The sequence below is a fragment of the Furipterus horrens genome, unplaced genomic scaffold, assembly GCF_987537825.1.
Source record: "Furipterus horrens unplaced genomic scaffold, mFurHor1.1.pri manual_scaffold_9, whole genome shotgun sequence".
Classification (NCBI taxonomy): Eukaryota; Metazoa; Chordata; class Mammalia; order Chiroptera; family Furipteridae; genus Furipterus; species Furipterus horrens.
The window spans coordinates 44,852,881-44,880,754 of record NW_028327179.1 but is presented as its reverse complement, the minus strand read 5'-3'; the positions used below and the strand labels follow the sequence as shown (position 1 = coordinate 44,880,754).

The 27,874-nt window shown below is 35.2% G+C and overlaps 1 protein-coding gene across 2 annotated transcripts in view; it reads right to left on the bottom strand.

Moving 5' to 3' along the window:
- SEMA3C (semaphorin 3C) overlaps positions 1-27,874 on the bottom strand; it is a 177,422-nt gene that overhangs the window by 83,798 nt on the left and 65,750 nt on the right. For both annotated transcript variants that reach the window (XM_090287286.1, XM_090287287.1), the window contains exons 3-4: positions 8,073-8,233; positions 6,924-6,986 (exon numbers count right to left, since the gene is read on the bottom strand). In XM_090287286.1, coding sequence (XP_090143412.1) covers positions 6,924-6,986; positions 8,073-8,233 — 224 coding nt within the window. The remainder of the gene's footprint in view (positions 1-6,923; positions 6,987-8,072; positions 8,234-27,874) is intronic.

Genomic DNA, 27,874 nt, shown 5'->3' with positions numbered 1-27,874 from the left:
GAGGGGGGGTCTGCTGCATGGGCAACAGCAGACCCTCCATATTACCCTGCCCAGGCTCTGTAGCTTCAGCGTCATCACAAGATGTCGATTCAACACGGGAGGAGACAGATACCATGTCACTCCCGAGTCGGACTGCACAGCCATTCTCGGCGGTGCAGATAGACTCTTAAGAAGCTACACCATCGTCTCTCGAGACGGACGGCTGCCGCCGCCGCCGACGATTATATATATTTATTATGGCTAATATTTGTTGAGAATTTATTATGTGCTAGACATTGGAATAATCATTATATATATTTAACTTCTTTTACTTCCCAGGAGGTTGACTTTTACCTTTATAGCGTTCATTTATTGAGCATATTATATGCTACTTAGGCACTTAACATTCGCACAACTATTTTTCACAGCTCAATCCCTTTTAGAAAAATAAAGCTTATAACTTTTTTAACCTGCTTGAGGCCATATAGCTAGAAAAGGGTAATGCAGATTTTCAAACACAGATGTGTCTAACACATCTTGTAGTTTTATCCACGTCACAATGTGTCATTGTGTTAGGAATGTATAGTTGTTAGAGGGGAGTTTTTCTAACTCTTACATTTACAGAGTTCTTCCTTTGATGTTGTTTTTCATCTTCACAACAATGTTCCAATTAAAGTATTACTCCCATTTTAGTGATGAGGACGTTGAATTTCAAAGAGGTTAAATGGAATGCACTAGGTTTCATAAGTCACTAGTCGGGTCTTGACCCATGGCCACCCTTCACCATCCAGCTTTTCAATAGGAAGGGGCTGATTAACCATGAGAGACAGATTCCCATACCATCGGATGATGCTCAGAATACCCCTCGAAAGTTCCCCACAGGGAAAAACACAAAAGGAAAAACAAATCAGTTGAGTTAATTATTGAAAATAATATTCTAGGTCCTTTCCATTTCCATTGTATGGCCTTAGTTTCTGTCCACATGATTTATGACCTAGACTGTTGCAATTCTATTAATTTCATTTAGTGAATATTTGTGAACTCAGTACAAACACTGTTACATGGTGCTACCAACACTGGAATGAGTAGATTCAATTCCTACTCTCAGAGAAAGGAGGGCATTGTATATCAGGTTGTGGTAGATGCTATAATAGGGTTCTATTTTTCAAAATGTGCTATGCTATAGGAAAGAAGAGAATGAGTAATGATGAACTGGATGTAAATGTTTGAAAGGAGTGTCATGGAGCTGGAACTTGTAGAATGAGCTAGATTTTGACAGGCAAAAGCACAAGGACAAGTTATTCCAACAAAAAACAGAGCATGCATTAAAAAATGGAAGCATGGCAGTGCAGCATTTCCTTGGGGATTAGTGCCTAGAGGGGATAGATAATTACTGTCTGATGAAATGAGAGGCAACTAGCCTTGGTATGTCCTGCCACAGGCCTCAGCAGGGCATGGAGAGTAGAGTTAAGTACACAAATTCAGAGCCACTAAAAATCTGGACTTATCCTTTACTACCTGTTTGAACTTGAAACATTTAATTTCTCTGTGCTTCAATTATTTAATCTGTGAATGGTGATGAAAATATTTGTTGTAAGCAATACAGGGTAGAGCAAATTTAGGTTAACATTTGTTCATATGGAAGATAATACAATAATTCGTCGTCGGCAGCCGTCCGTCTCGAGAGACGATGGTGTAGCTTCTTAAGAGTCTATCTGCACCGCCGAGAATGGCTGTGCAGTCTGACTTGGGAGTGACACGGTATCTGTCTCCTCCCATGTTGAATCGACATCTTGCGATGACGCTGGAGTGTCCTCTCCAGTGAAGCTGAAGCTACAGAGCCTGGGCAGGGTGATATGGAGGGTCTGCTGTTGCCCATGCAGCAGACCCCCCCTCTCTTCGCAGCTGAAGGGTCCAAGGGAAAGACGGAGTCAATACAGCTTGGCTTCAGGTGCGCCGCAGGAGTTGCCGGTGTTGACTACAACGTCAAACCGCCTTAGGGACTCCGGCTCCGGATTTTCTGTCGGGGTTTACTCCCTTAGCCTTTCCCCTGAAGAGGTATGCCGCAAGGCAGCGGAGGTTTTTTTGGAGTCAGAGTTTTCCTTCTCTGAATACAATAATTAATAAATGATAATACAAGAATAAACTGTTTTTGCGTACTCACAACTGTAAACCTACTTTCAAGCACTTGGAATAGTGTCTGGCACATAATAAATACATACTGGGTTAGATATTAGATTATCTCATATGCATTTCGAGTTTCAGTTGTCAATACAAACCTGTGAAGTGAATAGGGCATCTGATCTGCAGAGAGCTCAATATAGGCCCTGACCATAGTTGACATCCATGAAAGGTTCGGGTAATGAGACTGCAGTGAAATTCAGTACCATGAACGTTTTCTTTTCATTGTGCAACTCTATTTTGAAAGCATTTCTTGATATAATGCTAAATGAAATACCAGGATGCTAACATTAAGCAGAATATAACATTGTATTTAATACTATATATGTCATGTAATAAAATGCTGGAATAATATATCCCCAATTTTTAAGTTATTATGTTTGGATGGTGTAATTTATTTTATTAAAAGTATTATAGCATTTACTGTGTGCTATGTACTGTTCTAAGCTCTCTGTAAATATTAATTCATTAATCCTCTTAATAACCCAATAACGTATATACTATGAATATGCCTATTACACAGATAAGAAGACTAAAAGCACAGAGAGGTTAAGTCTCCAGGGTAAAAGAGCTCATAAGATTGCTTTCTGTTGCTTGCCACATGCCTTTCTAGGCCTTTGAAGATTTCTATATTGAACATGTATTATTTATATAATTTAAAAATAAATGTTTCAAAAATACATCCTGGAACACAGGTGAATAGGGCTTTAAAAATAGTATCTCTTCATGGTCCATACTATGCAATAGTATGTGTAAGTGTATTACTAAAGAAAACATATTTTCCAGTAGTTTGGGATCCTCTGGTCACAGAAATAAGGAAATAAATACTCTACAATTAATAAATCAAGTTTGACATTATGTGCATGTAATTCATGTATGTCTAAATATATGTAATCCTGCTTAATTTTCAAGGAACTTTTACAGTATTTACTTAGCAAATCATTATGCCCTATCTCATTGGATATGTTTGACAGAATGTGCTATTGTTTGGTTCAATTTATTTAGAATGAGTAAAATATTAACATTTAGAAATAAATGGAGCATGTAAGAATGTGCATACATAGGGCAGAAAGGGAAATAAGAGATAGGTTACACTCTCTTTAGCTGAGGCAAAAAAAAAAAATTAGCTATTTTCCCACCATGATTATTTATTTTCTTTAAAAACATTAGGTTATTGTAGCATTATGATATATTATTACCTGGTGTCAAATTTTAAATTATAATGAATTATTTTCTAATAATCAATTGTTCTTTAATAACTTTAAAATTTGATGTAAGCAAAAAATCTCATGGAATAAGGGATGTTTGATTACAGATTTTATTCTTCCTTTTAATTGCTTACAGCAGTATGAACTTGAATTGTCATTAATTTTGCTTAGTAGACAATTATTATAATACTTAAAAGCGAAGTTGTTTAATTTAATCAAAATGTACTTCTAAAATATGTGCAACACAATTTAAAATAAATGTTATTAATCTAAGGACATACATAAACTCACTATTCACTGTGTGGATCCACAAACTTCTAGCAATCACTTGAAAAAAATTCCCATGCTTGCTTCCATCTCTATTTTTTCAGATCTTGTTTAAATTTTATGAAGTAGCTCGATCCAGATCTGGGCTCTTGGAATAATGACACTTACTACAACGTATTTCCAATCATGAGGGGAGAGTTAAAAATAAACATGCAGAGAAAAAAGTGCTAGCATGTTTCAGGTGTGCAGGTAGGGAGGGGCAGCTAGCCCAGGCCCAGGTGGGGAGAGAAGATTCTCAAGAAATGTAACATCTGTACTGTTTCTTGAAAGGATGATTAGATGATTCCCAGGCTGAAATGATGAGAAGTTAACTAAACAAGAATAGACCTACATGTAGCCTGTACCAAAGGCTGAAAAGGGGTATCAGTATCATTGAAATAAAATAAAGGGACAGGTTAACATAAGACAACAGAGTTACCACCACATCTATCCTGTCTTTCCTAAACATCCCTGCTGCAATGTGTTTTTCTTCATCTTTTGAGTGTACCCTTAGCATTTACCTACTCTTCCTAGTGAGTGACATGTTTTGTTGGCTAAAGGTGCAGGATCTAGAGCCACATGTGTCTGAGTCAGACAGTGGCCTCCCACTTGCTAGTTCTGCAGCTTTTGGTAAGTTCCTCATTCTCTTAGTGATTCAGCTTCCTTATCTTGAAAATGTTGGTGATGACAATAATGTCTATCTTGTAACTATTATTATTTGATCATTATTGCACACATGTCTCATCAGTATGTTGTAAAGACTCTTAAAAATAGGATTCCATACTTAGCTCTGGTTTCTTCACAATAACTAATCTGTGCCAATTAAATATTCATTTTCCACATTTAAAAAAGATGAAATATGAAGCAATTAGATATTTATTCCAACAAAGTTTAAAAATTCTTTAATAGTTGGTTTCATTGAAAAGTATAATGAAAACACACTGTTTTGCAGATCTTCTTAAAGACTTATTTACCATCATTTTTCTACCACTGCCCTTTTTCCCCCAGGCCTGATTAAAGGACACTTCTTTACAGGTATCTTACAGGTATAACGTGAGATGGATACATCAAAAATTCTCTTCTCTTGCATAGACAAAACATTTATTTGAAAGAATTAGTTTGATTGTTATCTCCCAACGCCCAACAATTTTGGCTGTACTAGAACAGAACCCTCCACCAGTTACTTATGTTGTGTATACTAATTGGTCATAGAGCAGAATTTAAAGATATCTGTGAATGGTATTACAGTATGATGAAACTATGAGAAAACATAAGCAGATTTTGAAGATTTTACCTAATGGCTTTTAATTATAGGAAAGCAAATGACAAAACATTTCTATTTTGCCAAAGGGAGAAAGAAATCTAAAGACTTGGCTAACATACTTTAGAAAACCAACAGGAAGTTTTGAAACAAGAATGTATAAAGATATCCAAATCCTACATATTCTGACTGCATAAATGGGAAATAAAAATATTTTTGAACAAAGGACAATTAAATCCAGTAATTATGCCACAGGATATTATTGTGGTAAAAAGCAAGTCATGATCAGATACATATCAGTGGGGAAAATCTCTACATTAGAGAATGAAAGAAACTAATGCATGCACAATTATTGAAATAATAACTTCAGGGGACAAAAAAGCATACACCACAGAATTATACTTCATTCTACTATTGGCTTCCTAGAAAGCAATAGTAATATTCTTTTAAATGGTTATTCTACATTTTTCTGGATTTCTCCCTCCAGATAGTGGTCCAAAAGATCCTGTGGGTAGCAAATATGCTACAAGCTCCATCTGCCCATTTTCAAGTTTCTCTTAAAAGGTGACTTTTGAAGCTGAAAAAGTGAGACCCATTGCTGAGTCACTCCTGGTGAGCTCTCTTGCCAAGAACACCCTTCAGTGAGATCTGGAGATTCAGTACTCCAGAATCCTCTGTGGCCCTTCACTGAGCCTGACCTTTTCAAAACCTTAAACTTGAGACTGTTAAGAGTCAATGAAAATAAAAATTTCTTTTCCACACTTTCTCATTCCACAAGGATTAATTTTTTTCTTTGTTTGAACCGATCTGATGAATCTCTGAAATTTATTCAAGGCTCAGCACACAGCCTTCTCTTCTGAAATCAGCATTTCTTATCTTTATACTTTTAATGGTAAGTGTTTAGTCAACACTAAGTTGAGGCTGTTATTTGTTATGATCTCAGTCCTGAGTGTGTGTGTGTGAGTGTGTGTTTGTACATTTACTAGTTTTGCTACCCAATCACCATATGAATCTCATAACAGCATTGCATCTATTTCCATGCTTGTCAGATTAATGTTGACTTCTCCAACAAGATAATAAAGTTGATGAAAACCAAATATGTCTATTTTGGCACAAAATTGTATCTCTAGCAACTACTCCTATGCCAGATGCAGAACAGGTGCTCAATCAATATTTATTGAATGAATAATTGAAAGATGAATGAATAAAGACAGTTCTTTACCAAATTATATGAGTGATTTTGGTACTTGGACTCATCATGTAATTTTTTTCCTGATTTGAGATAAGGAGGTGAAATGACATATATGCTTCATTATAAACATGCAATGACTCATGCAAATTAAAGATCTGCTCCACGTATTTCTTTTATAATATTCAAGAATACTCTGCTGGTTTTAGCAATTCGTTAGTATAAATCAATATAGATTTATTCCTTGACTCTATATGAAATCCTACCTAAAGGAACACAATTTGTACAAGTGTTGCACACTGAAAATTTATTGATAATTATACCTGCCTCAATTTTTGTTTCTATGGTTATTTTTAATTAACAAAGATACCAGTCATCACTGGTGATTTATGCCTCCGAAATGTGCTGGCTAACCATAACCCTTTTGCTGAGAATCTTTCTTTGGAAAAGCCCACATGGTATCTGGGAGTCGATCCAGATTCTTGCATTATCATTTCAGCAGCCTGCTGAGAATTCCACAGGTCGGATCCACTTGGAACATGGTTTATTACTGAAATCCATCATGAAAAGTGTCAGGGTACAATAATGAAAGTAACTCAGGAAATTTTTACCCAGTCAGGAATTCCTAAATTACAGTGTTTAAGAGTCCCAATCTTTTTGTATTTACATTTTTTACCATGTGTCTAGCAGAGGACTTAAAACACCAACACCCGTTGTCTCACTCTTGGCTGCACTCAAGGTGTATGGATTTGAAGACCAAATATTTAAGTTTTGGGGTTTCATTTTTTAAATCACTCACTGTGGGATCTTTGCCAGCCATTTTGCACTCTTCAACTTTGATTGTAGATGCTGGCCAGAAAACCTGCTCAGAAAGAAAAATAAAGACTGTATAAATCTCACAGAGTATATGACAGCTCAGTGTTCTTCATTTACTTTATGCTAACAGGTTTTAAGAGGTATTTCTATATTTACATTTCAATATACTATCTTTTTTCATTTTATAAACAAATTAATAAAGATTTTATTATTTTATTCTCAAACATATGTTTTTGTTCCTTCCATCAATTTTTCTTTTAACAAAAGCCTTTCAATGGGTTAACATTTTAAAAATGAGGTCATTATTAATATGCACAATGTAATGTATATTCCCCCCTTGTGATTTATAGCACACTTCTCTCAACTGCTTATATCACAATGAATTTACATTTAAATTGCAATCTCAGTTTAATATTATTTTGAGTAAACCACACAGCCAGACTGGTAGATTTACTTAAAATGGGCCCCTAGGTGTATGAACAGTTAAAATAACTGGGATAAAATCCAAGAGACCCTGCTCTGAAATACTGTACTAGCATTCCAAGTCATAGTAGCCTTGGGCCAGGTCCGGTGGTGATAATTCTTTTCTTTACTTGTCCATTGACCACCCTTAAAATAACAAGTTCAGAAATATCCTTGTAATAAATTTATAATTAATCTACTTTTATTTCTTTACTCCAGTGAAGCTCAATTTATTTCCTTATTGTGAAACAGAATGATAAATAAGGGTCACATTTTTTCAAAGAAGAGTACATTTAATAATTGTGTTCCTTCCAAGGCCTTCTTGGATTACATCAGATGACAAGACAGGTCTTCATTTAATCTGACCATTTTTTTCATGCCATACTCCATACTTCTCTTTCTTTCTTCCACTATGCATGTGCACAGGAAGTGTGTTGTCATTTAGCTTCAGGTTTTAGATTGCTAAAAACTATGAAACTACACAAAGAGAATTGAATTGCTTATATTTTCAGTCCATTAAATAAGTACTAACTTCCAATTGTTTATTAGCATGCAACTAGTATGTTTTATTGTTCTAATGAAATACATAATTTTTCATTGTATTTGAAAATTTTAAAGAAAAAAGCATGTAGGGAGGTCAACTTTGCCCTCATGAAAGTGATAAACTTACACTCAGAGCTTCTTGACTTATGTTGTTAATATTCAAGGAAAGAATGTGATCTTTGCTGCCCACGTATATCCGGTCCTGATCTTCATCCATTAATAATATCCTATAGTCTAAAAAGTGGTGGGACAGGCTGAAGTATTCAGAGGTCTTGGTTTCTCGAAGCTCTGAAATAGTGAACAACACAATAAAAATAGAGCACTGTATCTTGGTTCTATGATTCTATTATTTTAATAAAATTTATCTTACAGAAATATTTGCCAAAAAAGGAAAGATGTATTTTCCTTTTAAAATAATTAATTTAAAAATAGTGTTGTGTCAGTGTATATTTTTATTTAATGTCTCTGAAGTAAAACATAAATCAATAAGTTCAGTGTTAAAGTTTATAGTGAGGATATTTGATTACAAAATTATTCACATCTTGCAAGAATCTTAATTCAGGTTTACTTTTGGCTGTCATCAACTCAAGACTAGTTAAAACAAATTAACCAAAAAAAAATATAGCAAGTTAGCAGATTAAATAAAAAAGCCCAACAAACAAACAAATAAACAATGGCAGTGTGATTGTTGTCCTAGCCTGTCTTAACGTTTTATTGCTGGACTCAGCACATCATTTTAGGATTATTATCTACGCTAAATATTTACCTTACTTCCTCAACCATACTTCTAATCAGTTTAATATATTTTTCTTTAAATTAGTTAAAATAAAACCTATTTTTTTCCCATTACACCCCATTCAGAAGGCAATGTCATTTAAATTTTTATGTATATATTAGAAAGAAAAATAATGAATTGTCAGATGTTCTGAAATTTTGGATTTCAGTTTGTCAGTGATCAGTGACTCATGTTTATTTAACTTCTTTTGCATTAAATATGTGCCTGTATACCTCAACTTTGAAGATAATAAATGCATGAGGAAAAGAAAATAATCAATAGCAATTATAGAAGATTCAATTTTCTTCCCAGTCAAAATGCTCTTTTGCACAACTTAAGACTTTTCCAATCAAGTAGGCTTTCTTTAGATTATGATCTTAAGAGAATGAAAAACTCTACAAGAGGCTGCTTTCTGGGATTACTGTTTCAATGATGAACTACTTCTTAATTTTTAGTCATTGAATCACAACTACATTTCCAGAAACTCTGATAAGGCTGTGATTTGACTTAAACCAAAACTGGAAATTGTAAGAATTCTTGTGGGAAGCCATGAATTACATTCTGTGAGCACTTGGGCCACATCTTATATATGAACTTATTTAACTTATTTTCTAAGCATACTACTTCAGAATGTCAGTCATAATAACCTTCAAATAGTTTTATATCTAAACAATAATCTGAAAATGCTATGGGAGTAACATAGTGATTATGAAGCCAGGCTGTGGAGTCTAACTTCCTGTGACATTGAACAAGTTACTTAACTTCTCTGTGCCATAATTTCCTCATTAAAAAAAAAACAACAATAAGTACCTTCTACCAAGATATTTCATAAAAATTAATTGATTTAATACATGTGAACATTTGAAATGATTGGTAAAGAAAGTGTTCAACAAAGTAATTGCTACTATTAGTATTATCAAGTTTGATTCATTTCTTATAAGGAGATATGAATTTAGATATTTTCCTACTTTTCTTTTTTCTTTTCAACTTAAGAATCTAGATCCTTAAAGTTAGTAACACGTGACCTTAAAACATAGGCTCTAATATTCTTTCCATATGACAGTACTTAACTCTTTATGTGAAAAGATCTATTAAGAAACTAGAAAAATATTTCAGAAGAATCTTGAGAAGTCAATCACCAAAGGATACAAGAACAAAAGACTTTAAAAGATCATTTAAACAAGAGACTGGACCACAGAGCTTTGGATGTAGGGGTTCTGAGATGTGGAGCACCGTGCAGCCGTGCCACCCTAGTTGCTGAGCCTCGCTGGGTGTCATAGACAGGCGATACGACTGGCAATGTTCATGCCACTGGCCCAGAAACTGGAAAAGCTTCCTTCAGGAGGAGAGCAAGAGTGTGGTGGGATGTTATCAGGAAAAATGCCAGCCTCTGCTAAGCCAGAGGTTATTACTGAAATAGGAAAGAAATCCAAGAGCTCAGAACACGAGAGTGAATGTAGAATCTAATAAATGTCCCTCAAAGGCTAGATAAGTCACAGGCTTCCTTCACGTTGCCTAAAATACAGGGTATTTTTAAGAACTTGCTTTTCATCCTATGGAGCAGATTCATGGTTGTGTAATTTTTCTGTAAAGCATCAGATAAATTATAGCTTATGGTACAGAGTAGATATTCAGTAAACACGTCTCCAGTAAATAACTCTCCAGTAAAATACATAGATTAAAGAAGTCAAACGTGACTGAGTTCACAGGCTCTGTGGACCCACTGCTGCAGTCAGAATCCTGGCTCTGCCATTTCATTTCTGTATGTATTTGGCAAGTGCCTTTACCTCTCTGTACTTCAATGTCTTCATTAGTAAAGTCAGGAAATAATAATACCTACATTATAGAGGTGTTGTGAGATATAATTGTTAATATACATCAAATGCTTTCAAGAGTGCCTGTCCTTGAATGACATAGGTTACCTATTATTATGTCTTGGGATAAGACATCAAGCTTCTGCCAGCAAAATAAGAAGAACAATTTCTTACACAGGGAGAAAATATGGAGAGCTAAATTTTATGATTTACATTTATTAATATAGTTAATATTCCATTTATTTCACATGTATAAAACCTACTCAAATTATGTGAGCAAGAGAGTAAAATAAAATTCATTTTTAAAGGAAGTAATTTTTTTTAGCATGCAGAACAATTTTAGAGTATGTGAGAATGAAAAACTAAGAGATGTTGTTCCAGATATGATATTGATAAAGACCTGATATGCTAGAAGTGAAAAGAAAGAGTTGATGTGAGGAACACTTAAACGTATTAGAAATGATTTTATATGAAGTTGGTTTGGGCATAAGTGGAAGATATAAATGCCTACCCCCAAAGTTGTAAACAAAAAAGGAGAAGAAATAAATGAACTTGACTTTACTACATTTGGGGGATTCAAAATTTCTTTCGTAGAGAGGTTACGTGAGTGTTGATAGTATAAATCAAAGCAGACCTGTCCTATGAACATGTAAAATTAGACAGCCAATTTGCCATTTGAAATATCAAATCTGCAGGTACAGATTTCCAATTCTTCTCATAAATTAGATGAAGCTCTGAGAGTAAGTAGAGCTCAGAAGAGTAAATCTGAAGTGCAAAAGCAAAGCACAGAGTTACGTTGATTGTTAGATCCAAAAACAGTAGACCTGAAAGTGAGTCATGATGTAGAGACAATGATGTGATATTGTGGAGAGATTACAGATTTGAGTCAGACAATTTTGAGTTGAAATCCCAGCTTCATCACTTACTAAGCATGCTATTTTAAGAAAGGTACTTCACTTTTCCCAGTTTTAATTTCCTCATCTATAAATTGGTTATATTAAAAGATGTCTCAAAAGATGGTCCACCAGCACACAGTAGAGGATCAATGTGTGTTCCTTTCAGCAAGAGACACTGCTGATCCTTTGTGTAACAATATTTTTCTTTTCTTCCTTGTTGGCAGAGCTGGTCTATGCCCCCCAGCCAGTGAATGGTTTAACTGTGGCCTTGTGACTAATTATGGTCAATAAGATTTAAAAAGAAGCCTTTTGCAAGGGTATAGGAAATGTTTCTTGGGTTTTACAAAGTGGCACAGAAAAAAAAAGAGGTGTTTATTTTTTATGCCTCTGGATATTGGTATGTGAGCATATTATACTCATACCAGTTGCAGCTACCAAGAAGATCGCTTGCAGAAATTTAGAAAAAAGCTCAATTCTTTAAGAAATCATTTACTATGTGAACTAACCCTGGAAATGCTCTACAACTGGACTACTATTATGTAAGATTTTTTAAAAATCCTTGCATTTCTTAGAAATCCTGAATTGAGATTTTCATTTTCTCTTGTTGAAATCCTTACTAACTGATGTATCTCTGGATGTTCACAGCCCCTAATTACCATCTTCTCACCCATTCTACCATGATTTGTTTAGTTTGGGTATTTTTTTTTAATATTTTTTTTCCTTTTTTTCCCCCTTTTCTTTCTAATCTATAATGAAATGAAACCAAGAGTGTGATCTTAGCAGGGAAAAGAACTTCAACTGAATTTTACTTGCAAGTAACAAACAATTGAGGTTTTCTCTTTATCTGTTTCATTAGAAAATAATCAATTTCTTGCATTAATTCAAATACCACAGGGAGCAATAACTGCATTAACTTAAGACCTTTCTGGTCCAAGGATTTTTATCTATTTTCTGAGCCATAAAGCTATCTTCAAATTTAATTACCTTTAGCTCATTGACAGTTGACAGCTGTTAACCAAGGAAGATTTACTTTAGAAGTGCCCCTGTTGGAAGCCTAGAAGCCAAGACTATTTAGTTAAAATGCTATTTAAATTGCTGTTAGTTAGCCATAATTGGACTTTGGGGCCTGGGGAAAGAAAAGCAAAACATTTTTTTTAAGAATAAAGAGGTGAGTTCAAAGCATTGAGAATTGTTATCTATAAAAAGAATGACTAAAAAATCCATCATTTTGGTTTAATGTCGATCCAACTTAAGTCAATGAACGATGCAATGATGTGGCCACAGTGAGAGAAAGTGACTGACTTAGTGATGTGGCTACAGTGAGAGAAGGAAATCACAATTACTGGGTTCTCACATAAGCAAGGGAAGAGTGGTGCTGTCCTGCAGCTCTTTAAGTCTTAGTAAGGATGCCGTCTTTTTATAGCATTGGAAGTACGACTAGTTGCACTGTTTCTCAGGACATGCTCAACTGATCGAAAGGAACTTTGGCTGAGAGTATGTGGTATTAGAAAACGTAGTGGCCTCAAAAGGGCAGTGTAGGTCTCCAAGTCCCTGGGAAAATCTCCCGGTAAACATTATTAAAAAAATACCGCATGCGTCTATCCTGAAATCTACATGATTTAGACTTCTATGATGGAAAATTACTGGAATGCCTTCCATGCCAATGTTCCTCTGAGGAAAAATCTGCAGCTCACTTTGATTACCTGAAATTCATGTATTAATGTGGACTTTTCCTTGTGATAGAAATTATTGTGAGCCTTGATAACTTAACCAAGGCTGGGAGAACTATACATTTCCCAAAAATATAAACCCTAGCAATATAAGCTTTGGGGCCCAATTGAAAAGAGTCAGTATATTGCTATAGTAATTACAACATAGTTTACTATATAGTAATATATGTTGTCTGTAAATCACTCTTTATCCCTAACCACATTAAGAATTAACCTTTGTTCTCTGTTAAATCAGCCAAAGATCTTAATGTTTGAGGTGACTTCAGTCAAAAGAACTCATTTATTTGCTCAGAAATGTGATCTTGATGAAGGAGGGTGAAGAGCTTTAGGTTCTCTTTTATGAATAATATGTATCTCAAACTACTGAGAAGGGAAACTCATTTGCTCTAAATACTAAATTATCTTTGGCCTTTTATAAATTTGAAAAATAGATAAAAGATTACTTGATTAAAAATCAACTCCCAGCAGTCTCTCTATTTGAAAAACATGCAATGGTAACTCATTAATTACATTTAAAGTTCAAAATGTGCTATTAAAATTTATGTATTCAATACACATTCATTGAGCTCTTATTGCAGCAGGCTAGACACTTTGCTCAAATAAGAGGACACAAATATGAAGATACCAAGAGCTTATGACAATTCCAAATCTCACATTCTGTTACAGTTGTGCTTCACTTAACGATGGAGATACACTCTGAGAAATGAGTTTTGGGGCGAATCTGTCATTGTGTGAACAACATGGAGTGGTTACACAAACTAGATGGTATAGCCTATTCCACACATAAACTATATGGTATAGCCTGTTGCTCCTAGGCTACAAACCTGTACAACAAGTTACTGTACTGAATACTGTAGACAATTGTACTATGATAGCATTTGCACACCTAAACAGAAAAGATATAGTACAAGCTGTGCAAGCCCAGTCACAAACACTGAGGGAGCAAGGGGAGGGCTGTGGATGCAGGCATCCTGGGAGGGAGAGTAGGTGTCATGAGGGAGGGAGAAAGAGAGACAGAAAAGGAAGAGAAGGGAAGAGAAAGGGAGAGCTGAGGTCCAAAGAGACTCCGAGAGGTAAAGCTTACGATGAGAAATACCACCAGACAGAAGGGGAGGAGAGGAAGCATAGAAAAGGAGGGAAGGGAGAGAGGGAAGAAGAGAACTGGTTTTGTGCACAGGAGTGTGTATGCATGTGATGCATGTGCACGAGTGCATGTGTGTGCATGTGTGGGTCCCTGTGTGCAGGCTCCCAGTCACCCCTCCTCCGCGGCCTCCTCTCTGCCTTCTCAGACAACTCCTTGCCCCAGCTGCCAGTAAGGTGGATGGACAGCATGCTGAGCTTCTTTGTCTACTTAAACCACCCAGAGCTAGCAATAAATTCTATACTATAGTTGGACTCAGCCTTTTCTTTCAATATCACAAACATTTGTTTATAATCCATTTTAATCTTATGGGAACACCATGACATATGGTCTGTCTTTGACTGAAACTTCCATCATTATGTGTCACATGACTGCATCTGCTTGCCCAGACCCCCGTGAAGTGTGCAACGTGAACCTCAGCTCTCTCTCAGGCAGAATGTGCATCTACAGATTTCAAAATTAATCCTTAGAATATCTTTTATTTCAGGCATACTGCTACCCACAGAATAATTTCCTCTCCTCGATGTCTCATCTCAGAAGAATTTTAAGTGGAGTGTGCTGAAATGACCCATCCTCTCCCTGAGGCTCACAATTTTCAAACTGAGTTAAAAACTGAACTTCACCTGACCTTTTAGGGCAAACAGACAGATAAAAACAAGAGCAGTGAAACTTCAAGAGACTGAAACAACAGCTCCTAATTCTTAAGGCAAAGACAGCCCAGAAGGCATGTTGTTAAAACCATATTTGCAAAAAATAAAAAAAAAAAAAAAATATATATATATATATATATATATATATATATATATATATATATATATATATATATTTCCAAATAGCTACCATTTGTGGTTTTTCCAGTAGAGGTAACTGTTCTAGGTACTTTATAAAATGATTTTATTTAATATATATTCAAAGCTTTGGTATTAGGCCTTAATATTATTCCTGTTCTGCACATAAAGAAAATAAAATTAAGCAAATTTGAACAATGTAACAAAGACCACACAGTAATGAGTAGCAGGAAGAGGGTAGAGCCAGGGTTCAGAGCAAGGTGAGTTTCTTAATCTGTGAGCTCAGTTGGATACTCTCTTGTTTTTCAAATCAGACAGACAACTTATCTACGTAATTGCTGAGTTTCTACCATGTTCTTTCCCTGCATATGAGTCTATGCGGTGTCAAATGCAGCATAAAAAATGTCTGAGACTTTCAAATTTTTGTCAGTTTGGGGAGTGAGGTGGGGGGGGGCTAGGGAGACTACTCCAACTGCTTCAATTTAAAATTCTCAGGGATGATGTTTTCGCTAAACCATTGTAACAAGTCTGAGAAGGGCTACATGGATGTGAAATCAGACAGCCAGGCAGAGCTTCATGTACATGGTAAAAGGTTCCACTTTTCTGTTTTTTTGATGGATGGGTATGATCAGCTAAGTGGAAGCCAAATACTAAACAGATGAAAGAAAGAACAAGGGAAAGTTTTATTTCGTGAGTCTGGCAAGGGAAAGGCAATAGTGAACACAGAATGTATCTGCCAGGCATTGCATCAGAGGAAAAACTAGCCTATAAGCAGAAGTTCAAAAGAAGGATCATTCTCATCCTGGTCTGCTCCAGACAGTCCAGCTTGTGGCTGTTTCCCCAGCAAATAGTGCCCCTTTTGCACTCAAGAGATTCAGGGTTTAGATGTGAGATCATCACTCTACTTTTAAGCTCCCTTGTCTTGCCTTGAATGGCTTTTCATTATTTTTAGAACAAAATTCAAAGTTCTTAACATGGCCTTTAAGGCCTGTCATGATTTGAATTGAGATAACCTCATTAAAAAGTCTCAGTCAATGCTAGAATATTTGCTTATTTTCTTTGTGTTATCACCCTTCTGGTCTTCTTTCCACATCTTCAAACTACATGCCTTCCTCATTTCTGCCTCAAGGCCTTTGTGCATGTGATTTCTCCTGCTGAGAGAATTCTTCCTGCTTCCTTCCAGCTTCCACTCATAACTTCAATGTAATTTAAATTGGACTGCTTCATCAAGACTTCCTTGATCCTCTAGATGAGGTCAGCTCTTAGGTCAGCTGATACTTGTTCAGTTTCCCTTTGTGGTTTTCTCTTCTCTGAAAGGCCACCTGAAAGTGGAAGATTGCTCACGATGGTCTACAATGCCACGCATTCGGCAGTGGGGAGTACCACTGCCTGACTTGCTAAGACCCACTCTGTCTTCTGTAGAGTTTTGCAACTGAACTGTCTCTGAATATGAGATAAAGATTTTGTTCTTTCACATTCTACCCTTTTTTCTGCTATATTGAATTTTATAATTTTTTAAATCTTGGTGAATTAAAAATTATGAGCATGAGACAATAAAATGAGCAAAAATGCTATCAAGTTTCAAACACTGGGGTATTCACGATAATATTTTATTACTATTAAAAGGTAAAGTGAATGAAGGGGGAGCTATTTTGGAATTAACCAACTGAAGATAAAGTTTTAGCTTCACCATTTGTTGATACAGGACTTGGTTTGCTCCCTTCCTGCAATCACTCCTTTCTACCCACCATCCTTTCTTTAGATTTTAAATCTACAAAACGAAAGAAAAAATGAGATTATGTATTAACAAGAATGATTTCTAATGTTCTTTGCAGCAATAAAAGTGTCCATGAAAATAATTCCTTTTTCACACTTTACATGCATTAGCTACTGTTACAGAATATCTGTAAAGCTAAAATAATCCTTCATATAACTCTGACAGGAAGAAAGGGTCTGTTTAAAAACCTATGTCAGAAATATGACCACAGTAATATAACTGAGTCTTTTCTGGAAAAAAAATGAAACTAAACCAAAAACCAATCTTTTTTTCCCCATGTCTAAAGTTATTCTATTTGTCTTGTGTGGTTCAATAAACTGGACAATCATAAATTCTAACTTCCCATCCTCTAAACTCACTTGGGAGACCTGAAAGCAGACTTCAGAGACGTTGGCTGCCAATATTTGGCAACTTGTGAGGGAAGTGGTGTTGGATTCTATCTCAGGGTGTGAAGAATATACAATTGGGGGATAGTTAAAATGTCTTGTAACTTCTGGGAAGCAGAGTCAACTCTGAACCTATTGCTAAGCCATAGAGGACAGCATGGTGAGCATTCCTACTGTCAGGGAGGCCTCAGTGTCCGAGTGTCTACTTGACATGTAAAGAAGGGAGATAAACTTGTAGAGGAGGAAACACTTCATCTGACTTCTCCTTTCCAGAGCTCTTGACCCTTCTGGAAAAGCTGCTTTGGGGCAAAGTGATCAAAAACAGTGTGTCAAAGGTGAAAACAGTGGTTTCAAGACTTTCAGCAAAACAAAAGAAGAAACATAACAACAGAAAGGCAAAAAAAAAAAAAACAGGATAGACATAATAACCATTGAAACTTGAGAATGGAATGGTGTAAATTTGTGTAATTCTACTAAGTATAATATATGCAGTCATTACAATTGTTTATGTAAAGATTTGAAGATATGAAAAACATTTTCTCAGTTAAGTTTTAAAGTAGGCAATATTCAATATGAAAGCAGTAGTTAAAAATTATTTACAGAAAATAAGCTAGGAGAAAACATTTGAAATATTAATACTAAAAGTCCATAGGTGGTAAGACACAGAAATTTAAAGCCAGGGCGACAATACCTCAGACTGACATGTGTGCAGTGGGTGAAGAGCTGAAGCTGCCACGGTGCATAATGCCGGCAGCATCTGGGAGCACAGGGCACAATAGACTCCACACCCCCACTCCGAACTTCAAAGAGGCCATACTAAACCATTTCTTGGAAAAATTCTTACAGCAGCATTTAACACTTGTCTATCACACAATTACACTATTTGTTGGTTTTCCATGCCTCCAATAAAACTTCCTTTGCATACATTGTGGCTTCCAAAGGAAACTTCTCAGTATACTTGATTATAGCAAGAGTTGTAGAAAATACCATGTACTGAGTAAGCCTCTTGTGCCATTTCTCCCCCATAAAGGTTTCTGACACTTCATACTACATAAAGCTTACATTTTAAATACTACAGCAGGCTCTACACAAAATTAAAATGTTGTTTGAGAGGTATATGTTTACTCATTCAATATTTAATGGATAGTATATGAGCCAGGGACCAGGTAAAAAGATGAAAATTCTTGGTCTCTCTCCTCAGAGTGGACCATCTAGAATGGAGGTACACAAACAACTGCAGCGCAAGAAGATGACTTGGGAAATTAAGGGATCATTATAGGAGGAAGATTAAGTTTTCCTGGAAATAATAGGGAAATCTTAAACAGAAGGAACTGCTTGGCCTTATTTCAATATTTAACAAATATTAGTTGAACCACTGTATTAAACTAATAATCACAGTAATCAACGTACAGGGTATTGTAAAAGACAGGATAAGTGTTTAAGACAAGAGCAACTGCTCTATGTCAGAGGTCAGAAAAAGCTTCTGTGAGGAAGTGTCCCATAAGCTGAGGGATAAATATGAGTTACTAAAGAGATACATGCATTTTCCAGGGAGTGGAAAGAGCATGTGTAGAGATCCTTATGTGGAAGATCCAAGGATGATTTGTTTCTTAGTTGATAAAGAAAAGGATTTGAGTGATCTTTTCTAAGCATAAGTACAATGTCACCCAACACGCAAAAATGTGAACTTTCTGAACATCACACAAGCCATATGCAAAAATGCAAACTCCTTGTATAATAACCAAAGTAGCTGAATTTTTCCAAAGTTGCTTGAGGTGCCAAGAAAAAATTATGAGACAGTGCATATCACTTAGAAGTTTGTTAGAAAGAATTTTGCTAACGAAACAATCTCCGGGGTGATATTATTTTGTGATACATTAATAAGGGAACAAAGTAGACCAAAATATTTGTATAACTAAACTATAGGATGTCTGTATAAAAATATGAATAGACAAGAACCTTGAGAAAAATCAACTTAACATTTTCCTTCATCATATGTTCAATTAAAAGTAAGAGTCTGATAACACTAATGCCTCAATTCACTATTCTCTCAGTTACAAAATGTATAATTACTCTTTAGTCAAGAATCAGGCAGTGCAAACTTTCTCTACAGGCCTTTAGGATTTAAATATAGTCTCATACAGGAGTCTGGTTGCAGTGCACCTAACAAAATGTTGAACTAGACAAGGAAAGAAATACTAATTATCACAACTGAAAAACAGCTATATATTGCCAACATTTTTTGATCACTAGATTCTTTCAGAATGATAGAAGACCACCCACAACTTTCAGTAAGACAGACTATTTGGAATTTAACCCTGTTCCCCACACCAACCAAAATTTTTGAACTCTGTTTTTGCTTAATACATTCTCAAACTCATTTTCATTTGCACACAGGAAAAATATAATAAACTATATACCATAAAAATCTCAAATCTGAAGAACCAGGCTTTATGAACAAAGAAATACAGAGATGTTTTCTTAAAGAGACAGCTATTTTATCTAAACATTTTTTAAGTCAACATGACTCATTGTTTAGCCTAGTTATTGCATTTGGCTTCAAAACAAAGAAACAAGTTTGGGGAAATGTAGGGGACAGTGGAGACATGTTCATTTTACTTTAAACACATTCGTCAGGCGTTCAATGCAGAAGCCCTTTTTGTTCTTTTTTCTTGTATCTCTCTCCCCTGACATTGTCTAAAATACAAGGTCAGTGACTCTGCAGTGCTCAGCTGCTGGAGAGGAGATTTAAACAGTCATTGGGAGTATGCCTCTACATAGTATTAGAGCTTCCCTTTGATTCTTTTGAAGATAAGCACAAAGGATCCAACCATGTTTTCTGCAGCTTTAAAAAGCTCAAGACGCATATACAACGGCTTTCAATGTATATGCAAGTCATTTCTTTTTTTTTTTTTTTGTTATCCTAGGTTGAGAAATTATTTGTTTCCAAATTTCACATGATATTTCAAGATGGAGTGGCTACAGTAACACTCAATCTTTCAAAAGGGAGGATCAGTGTTTCATATTTTGCTCTTGCTCTGGAAACATAATATTTATCATTCTTGCATGCTCTTCAAGGAGAATAGCAGAATATGAACTCAAGGCTTATTTATTTTACAAAATGCTATTGCCTCCATGAGGTAACTGATTGCCAAGACTGCCTCTATAATATTTCAGGGTAAAAGTAAAATCTTTTGGTGGAAATATACTGCACTTAAAAGAGGAAGTAACAAGCTATTAGAACCCAAAGTTTGACCTGATTATTAACAGCTCCCAGTTGCCTTTTTAACATGGAAGGAAGTTTCATTCCATTGATTTATAGCCATATTAATCCTTGAATCTCAAAAAAGCCAAACATATTTTATTAGGCAAAATGACAGGTGTAGATAGTTGAGATGGTGTTATTTGAGGATTTCACATTACATAATTCAAGTGACTTAGCAAGATTAAGTCAAACAAGCCACTTTATGCCCTAAAACCAGAAGAGTAGATAACAGGATTCTAGTTAGGAATTTGCTTTTGGTTTCTCTTCATCAAAGAGACATGCAAATTGGGAAAGAAGAAGCAAAACTATCATTATATGCAGATGACATGATAGTATACCTAGAAAATCCTATAAACTCCACTAAAAGACTACTCGATATAAGAAGTGAATTTGGCAAAATAGCAGGGTACAAAATAAATATACAGAAATCTAAGGCATTTCTGTACACCAACAATAAAATATCAGAGACAGAGACAAAAAAGAAAATACCATTTACTATGGCAACAAGAAAAATAAAGTACCTAGGAGTAAACTTAACCAAAGAGATAAAAGACCTGTACTCTGAAAATTACATAACATTGAAGAAAGAAATTAAGGAAGATACAAATAAATGGAAGCAAATAACATATTCTTGGATGGGAAGAATCAACATCACCAAAATGGCCATACTACCCAAAGCAATTTACAAATTCAATGCAATCCTTATTAAAATACCAATGACATATTTCACAGACCTAGAACAAATACTCCATAAATTCATATGGAACCAAAAAAGACTCCGAATAGCAAAAGCAATCTTGAGACAGAAGAACACAGCAGGAGGAATCACAACACCAGATATCAAACAATACTACAAAGCCACTGTGATCAAAACAGTCTGGTACTGGCATAAGAACAGACATATAGATCAGTGGGACAGAATAGAGAGTCCAGAAATAAACCCAGGCCTCTATGGTCAACTCATATTTGATAAAGGAGGAAGGAACATAAAATGGAGTGAGAAGAGCCTCTTTAACAAATGGTGCTGGGAGAACTGGATAGGGACCTGCAAAAACATGAAACTAGACCACCAACTTACACCACACATGAGAATAAACTCAAGATGGATCAAAGACTTAAATGTAAGCCGTGACACCATAAAAGTCCTAGAGGAAAACATAGGCAAGAAAATATCAGATATCTCACATAAGAATTTCTTCACGGATACATCTCCTAAAGCAAGAGAAATAAAGGAAAAAATAAACAAATGGGACTACATCAAACTAAAGAGTTTCTGCTCAGCAAAAGCAAACATCAGCAAGATGAAAAGGAAACCAACCATATGGGAAAACATATTTGTCAATGACATTACAGACAGGGGACTGATTTCTAAAATATATAAAGAGCTGATACGACTCAACATCAAGAAAACAAACAACCCAATTAAAAAATGGGCAAAGGACCTGAACAAACACTTCTCCGAAGAGGACATACAGAAGGTCCATAGACACATGAAAAAATGCTCAACATCATTAGCCATCAGGGAGATGCAAATAAAAACCACAATGAGATACCATTTTACACCAGTCAGAATGGCCATCATCAACAAATCAACAAACAACAAGTGCTGGCGAGGATGTGGAGAAACGGGAACCCTACTGCACTGTTGGTGGGAATGCAGACTGGTGCAGCCACTATGGAGAACAGTATGGAATTACCTCAAAAGATTAAAAATGGAACTGCCTTTTGAACCAGCAACTCCACTACTAGGATTATACCCGAAGAATCTTGAAACACCAGTTCAAAAGAACTTATGCACCCCTATGTTCATTGCAGCACTGTTTACAATAGCTAAGTGCTGGAAACAACCTAAGTGCCCATCTGTAGATGAGTGGATCAAAAAGCTGTGGTACATTTACACAATGGAATACTATGCAGCAGAGAGAAAGAGGGAACTCCTGCCATTTGCAACAACATGGATGGAACTGGAGAGAATTATGCTTAGTGAAATAAGCCAGGCAAAGAAAGAAAAATACCATATGATATCACCTAATACAGGAAACTAAAGAACACAAACAAAGGAACTAAATGGAACAAAGAGCAGAATAGCAGTCAATAGAGGGGAAGGGGGAGGGAGAGAAGGGGGATAAGTAAGGGAAGGGTTTAGTCAAAGAACCTGTATAAATGACTCATGGACATGGACAACGGGGAGGGATATGATTGCGGGAGAGGGGGTGGGCTGGGTGGGGGAGAGAAATTGAGGGAAAAGGGAACAACTGTAATTGAAAAACCAAAAATAAAAATTAAAAAAAAAGAAAAAGAAAAAAGGAAACAGGGAAGAGGGACTGAAGCTCTCTACACAGCTATAACACTTATGTAGAAAAGCTTTCTCTACAATTTTTGGTACAGGTGATCCCAAATTTATATCTAAGTATGATCCAAAAATTAATAAGCAAGTCAATAATTTGAGGTTCAAAACTAACTTTTCCTTTAAAAAAAAACATTATAAGTTGTACTGAGACCCAACAGTTCTCCCAGCAAAAGCTTAGCTGATCAATTGTCATATTAATATCATTAATGAAGATATTTAATTAAATGTTCTAAATTTTACATAAATTATCATTTATCTTCATTATAGTCCCATGAGGTCTGTAGTGGTTCACAGTGTGGGTTCTGGGGCCAGAGCACCAGGGTAAAGACTCTACTTGCCACTTATTCCTTTTGTTACCTGGCAGTGTCACTTAATTCTTTGGAGCCTTGGTTTACTAATTCATAAAATGGGGATAATATCATCTACCTCATGGGTTTGTTGTTAAGTAAACTAAAGTAATAACTTAAAGCAATTAGAGCAGTTACAAGAATATCATTTTGCTCAGAATATATTAGCTGTTATCATTATTCCTATCTTCAAAAATTAATGGTAATATTCCTCAGAGAGGTCAGACATCTTTATCAAGATCATACAATTTAAACTGGCCAAAGGGAAAAAACTAAAATTACGTCTTTCTGGCTCTAGAACCACTGTCCTTTCCAATTCATTGTACCATCTATCTACACTGTCAGGGATCCACCCAACTTTCAATGGACCATCTTTTTGAGAAGTGAATGTAATGTGTTTATTTAGCACATCCCTGAAGTGATATTCAACATATATAACACAGCCACCATGAAAATATCCCTCTAAATCTCTGTATCTGGTTTGTGAAAACATATTTCTCTTTGTCAGAGAGTTTAATTTCCTCTCTGCTTGAGGAGCAAAACTTTCCAAATGAACTCAAAATTCAAAATGTAAAACAGATCAGTGAGAAACTACGCTTGTTAAGTCTCCAATAGGAGCTCCCAAACCCTGTCTGTCCAACTTCTCTCCCTTCACTGTTTACAAAGTGCAGCCATGCTTTCTGCTTCTTATTCCCAGTCTAGAGGAGATTCCTGGATCCCTACTCTTCCCTCCCAGAAACAGAAAACTATTGTGAGGCAAAAACTGTCAGGAAGTTTGAAAATGGGAGATGAAAGCTCATCATTTCTGAAGATACTAGAAATTTGACTGCACTCTCTGACATCTTTAGAGCTTTTTGAACATGTATTAGCTGGACATCACTAATCCAACTGCTGTCAAGAATACTGTAAAAATTAAAAAAATAAAACATGTCTTCTAGAAATCTACAGTCTTGCAGGGTAGACATGGTATGTTTATGGTAATGTAATATATATGGTATGTTTATAGTAATATAATACAAGACAGTATAAGATAACTGCTCTTAAAGAGAGGTACAGAATGGTGCTGGCATCCATCATCAAACCTATAAAACAGCAAATCATTCTTATTTCCTCCCTCAAAGGCAATCAATCAGTTGCTGACTCTTACTGATTTATCTCTAAAATGTCTGTCGAAATATGTAATTTCTTCTGCCTCCAAATTATCACTCTTTAATTCTAGACACTTATCTCTGACTGGATAATTGCATGAGATCGATAACTGCTCTTCCTGCCTTCAGTCTTTTCCTTTACTCAAACACTTATGGAATGTTGTGTAAACATAGGCTCTATGGGGCAGTTCGTGTGAGTGCTGGGAGCTAGGGATACAAAGACTCTGACCCTACCCCACAAGTCAGGTGGAATTCTCTCATCAGCTTCATGCTTCTCAGTCAACTTCTATCCAAACACTCAGCACGACCATGTCTTTTACACACACAGACTTCTGTCACACTTTAAATCTATGCAGTGAATTTCTATTTCCGAAACAGATAGTTCTGTACTTGTTAGAACCCATGGGGCACTTTAAGAATCTAGCAAATGTTATGGATTTTTTTTTACTCAAAAATCATATTTACGATCATATTCTTAAAATGCTTATGCAACTTCAGGGTGTAACTGGTATTCTAGAACTCATTCAATTCTCCCTCCATATTCAATGAGCAGAGTCCATGCCCTCAGGTTATACATGTCCCAACTACAAGTAAACTTCCATGCCTACAATTATGCCAAGAAGTGCCTTTCACAACCTTTTACTTATTTCTTCAGCCCCAACACCTGATGTTTCCTCCTTGAGCTTTATGCTCCTGCAGTGCAGCTGCACCTGTAATGTCTAAATAGATCTTACTACCTCCTACTTCTCAGCTATGTTCATACTAGTCCTTGTCTTACCTGCCTTGCTAACTTTTCCATGTTTTTAATGCTTAACCAGTAATATAATTTCTGCAAAGTCTTTCCCAATTCACATTTTCTTCTGTGAGAAATAAAAATAAGGACTTACCTTTATTAATATAATATTTTACCTCCACTGTGATGTATTTTAATTATATAAATGTAATTTTTGCACTATGAGGTTTATATTTGTATTTGTAAATGTATATTTATTTCCTTATTATAAATATATACTTATGTTTATTTTAAAATATATTATTTATTTTAGAAACTTCCAAAACTTTAAAGAGACTGGAAGACTGTACTTGTTCAATGAAGATCGTGTAAGTTGTTGGACAAAGTTTTCAATTTTCAACCCAATTGTGGGGAGGGGAAGGGCGAACAGAAGAGACTAGTTTGTTTTTTTGTTTTTTTTTTTCCTTTTCTGAAAGTAATATGAGCAAATTCAACTGACATCCTTATGTTGATTGTGGACTACTTAGGACAGTGAACCAACATTGTAATTAGCGAGGAAGGCTTCTAATACTGAGCAATCTATATGTGGCCTTCTGAGGCAGCAGACATGAAGTGTCCCTGAGACTGCAAACAGAAAGGTGGTATTGTGGGAAGCCTTTTCTAGACAGAGAGTCAGTAGCAGAAATACAACAGCAATCCCTTTCTTATAGCCAACTTCTTCCTCTTGAGCATAATGTCTCAGCCACAGTTTTCACATCTGTAAATAAAAGGTTTGAACTAAATGTTGAAAAGACCCTTCCTAGCATTGTGTTTTCCCATGTTAAAATTTATAAAAATATCCTTTACCTCTACCCCTATGTAAGTTGAAATCTCCCAAATTTTATCTATAACATGCTCTTGCTTCTTTCCTGATATTGTTTTCATTGCTCAACATGCAACTAGCCCTCATGTCTATGAAGTTGCTACATAATTTCTGAACAATGGTTAAGCATATATACCTAAATAAATTTCAACTTGTATATTTCTAGTTTGCTCTAATTTGGAATTCAGAATAAAAATTAACACAAATAAAACCATTTCAAGTAACATTTTCCTTTGGATTTACATTAGAACTCTGCCTGCTTTTTAGAGTCATAACTGAACTTGAAGCTGTAATTTTTGACATTAGGAGAGTCATGCATTCTCTTGATTAAAATCCTCCATCTATAAAGAGTACAATAGTAATAATCCCCTTTCCTATGTAGCACACACTGGTGTGTTAAATCAACCAATTAAAATTATTATTTATTAAATGATAAATTTACTACCTTCATGCCTCCATACCGTGGATACACAATAGTACTCAAAGTCAGCTCATGGGGCACAGCCAAACATTTCTTTTCTTAATACATTTGGGACAGAGGGAGGATAGTCTTTTTTTAAGATAAGTTTAAAGTAGCTTCTTAGCCCTATAGTTTTTGATGTTTTTTATTCTTCAAAGAATTTCTACTCTTTCCATTTCTCTGTTAAGAATATTTAGAAAGTGTAAGTAAAACAATCCAAGTTCAAAACTTTCTTCAAATTCAACATTTTTCTCATCTCCCTCTCCTTTATCTTATTTTAATTTAGTGTTTCTTACATATGATTTATATAGGTAGTCATTCTCATTCTATGTTTTCATTTTTATCCATCCATAATGGGTCTATTTGTGATCTTTTGTTGTAGTATCTAAATCAAGAAATTCTATCTTTTTCTAACTCTGGAACTCCCTCTCTTTTACATGGGGAGATGATAAAACCACTCATAAACTCACATCGGCACTGTTCCCCTTATCATGTTTTATAGCATGTTTCTTAACATAAGAGATTTACTGCCTCTTCAATCCAGCTTTTGAATGTCATACAAAATATAATTTTTCAGCTAAGTTTCTAAATTTAGCCTTAAGTATGTCTATCTAATTCTACCATGAGTGGATAATTGCTTAATCTTCTACAGTTACTGTTCTGTATAAAAAAATTATATAGGGATGTTTATTTAGTCTTCATTTTGTATAATTTACAAATAGCTTTTCCACCTAGTATTTCAAACCAGAGAAGTAGCAAGACTAAGTTTTAGCAATGGTGACAATTCAAGAACTTCTGACACTTTTGCTGAATAGATAAATTAAAAATATTAACACTGCTGACAAAATACTTTTCCCTGATTTTAAAGTCATAATGTCTATTTTAAAACTGACAGACTATATCAGTTATGGTATTATAAACATCAGATGCATAAAAATAAATTTTCTTAAAGTGGGGTGCTACTGAATATAGTACTTTTCATAACAGTTTTATAAAGAAAAAGAAAATTAACTATAGGTAAGGGTACAGAGTAACAAATACTCTTACTTTCAGTTGGTACAAATATAAATTTGTGTGTTTCTGGAAGGCAGATCTATTACAGATTGAAAAGCTATATAACAAACCCCACAGATATTGATATAAAACATTATCTTTTTGGCTTCAGGATAGGTAAAGATTTCTTAAATGGGGGAAAAAACATAAAGAAAGAAATAATGAATTGGAATTTTCATTTATATATCATCATTAATTGTGTGAAAAAGCAAGCCATATAATGAAAGAAGGTTTGTAAACTTAGATAACTTATACAGGGATAATATTCAGAATGTAAAAATAATGCCTTGAAATCAGTGAGAGAAATGTAAATTAAATAAAATGGGCAATATCTTAAAATAATTGTCCGAGATGATATCCAAGTGACTAAAAAACATTTGAAAGTGTTCAAAATCAGTAATCTA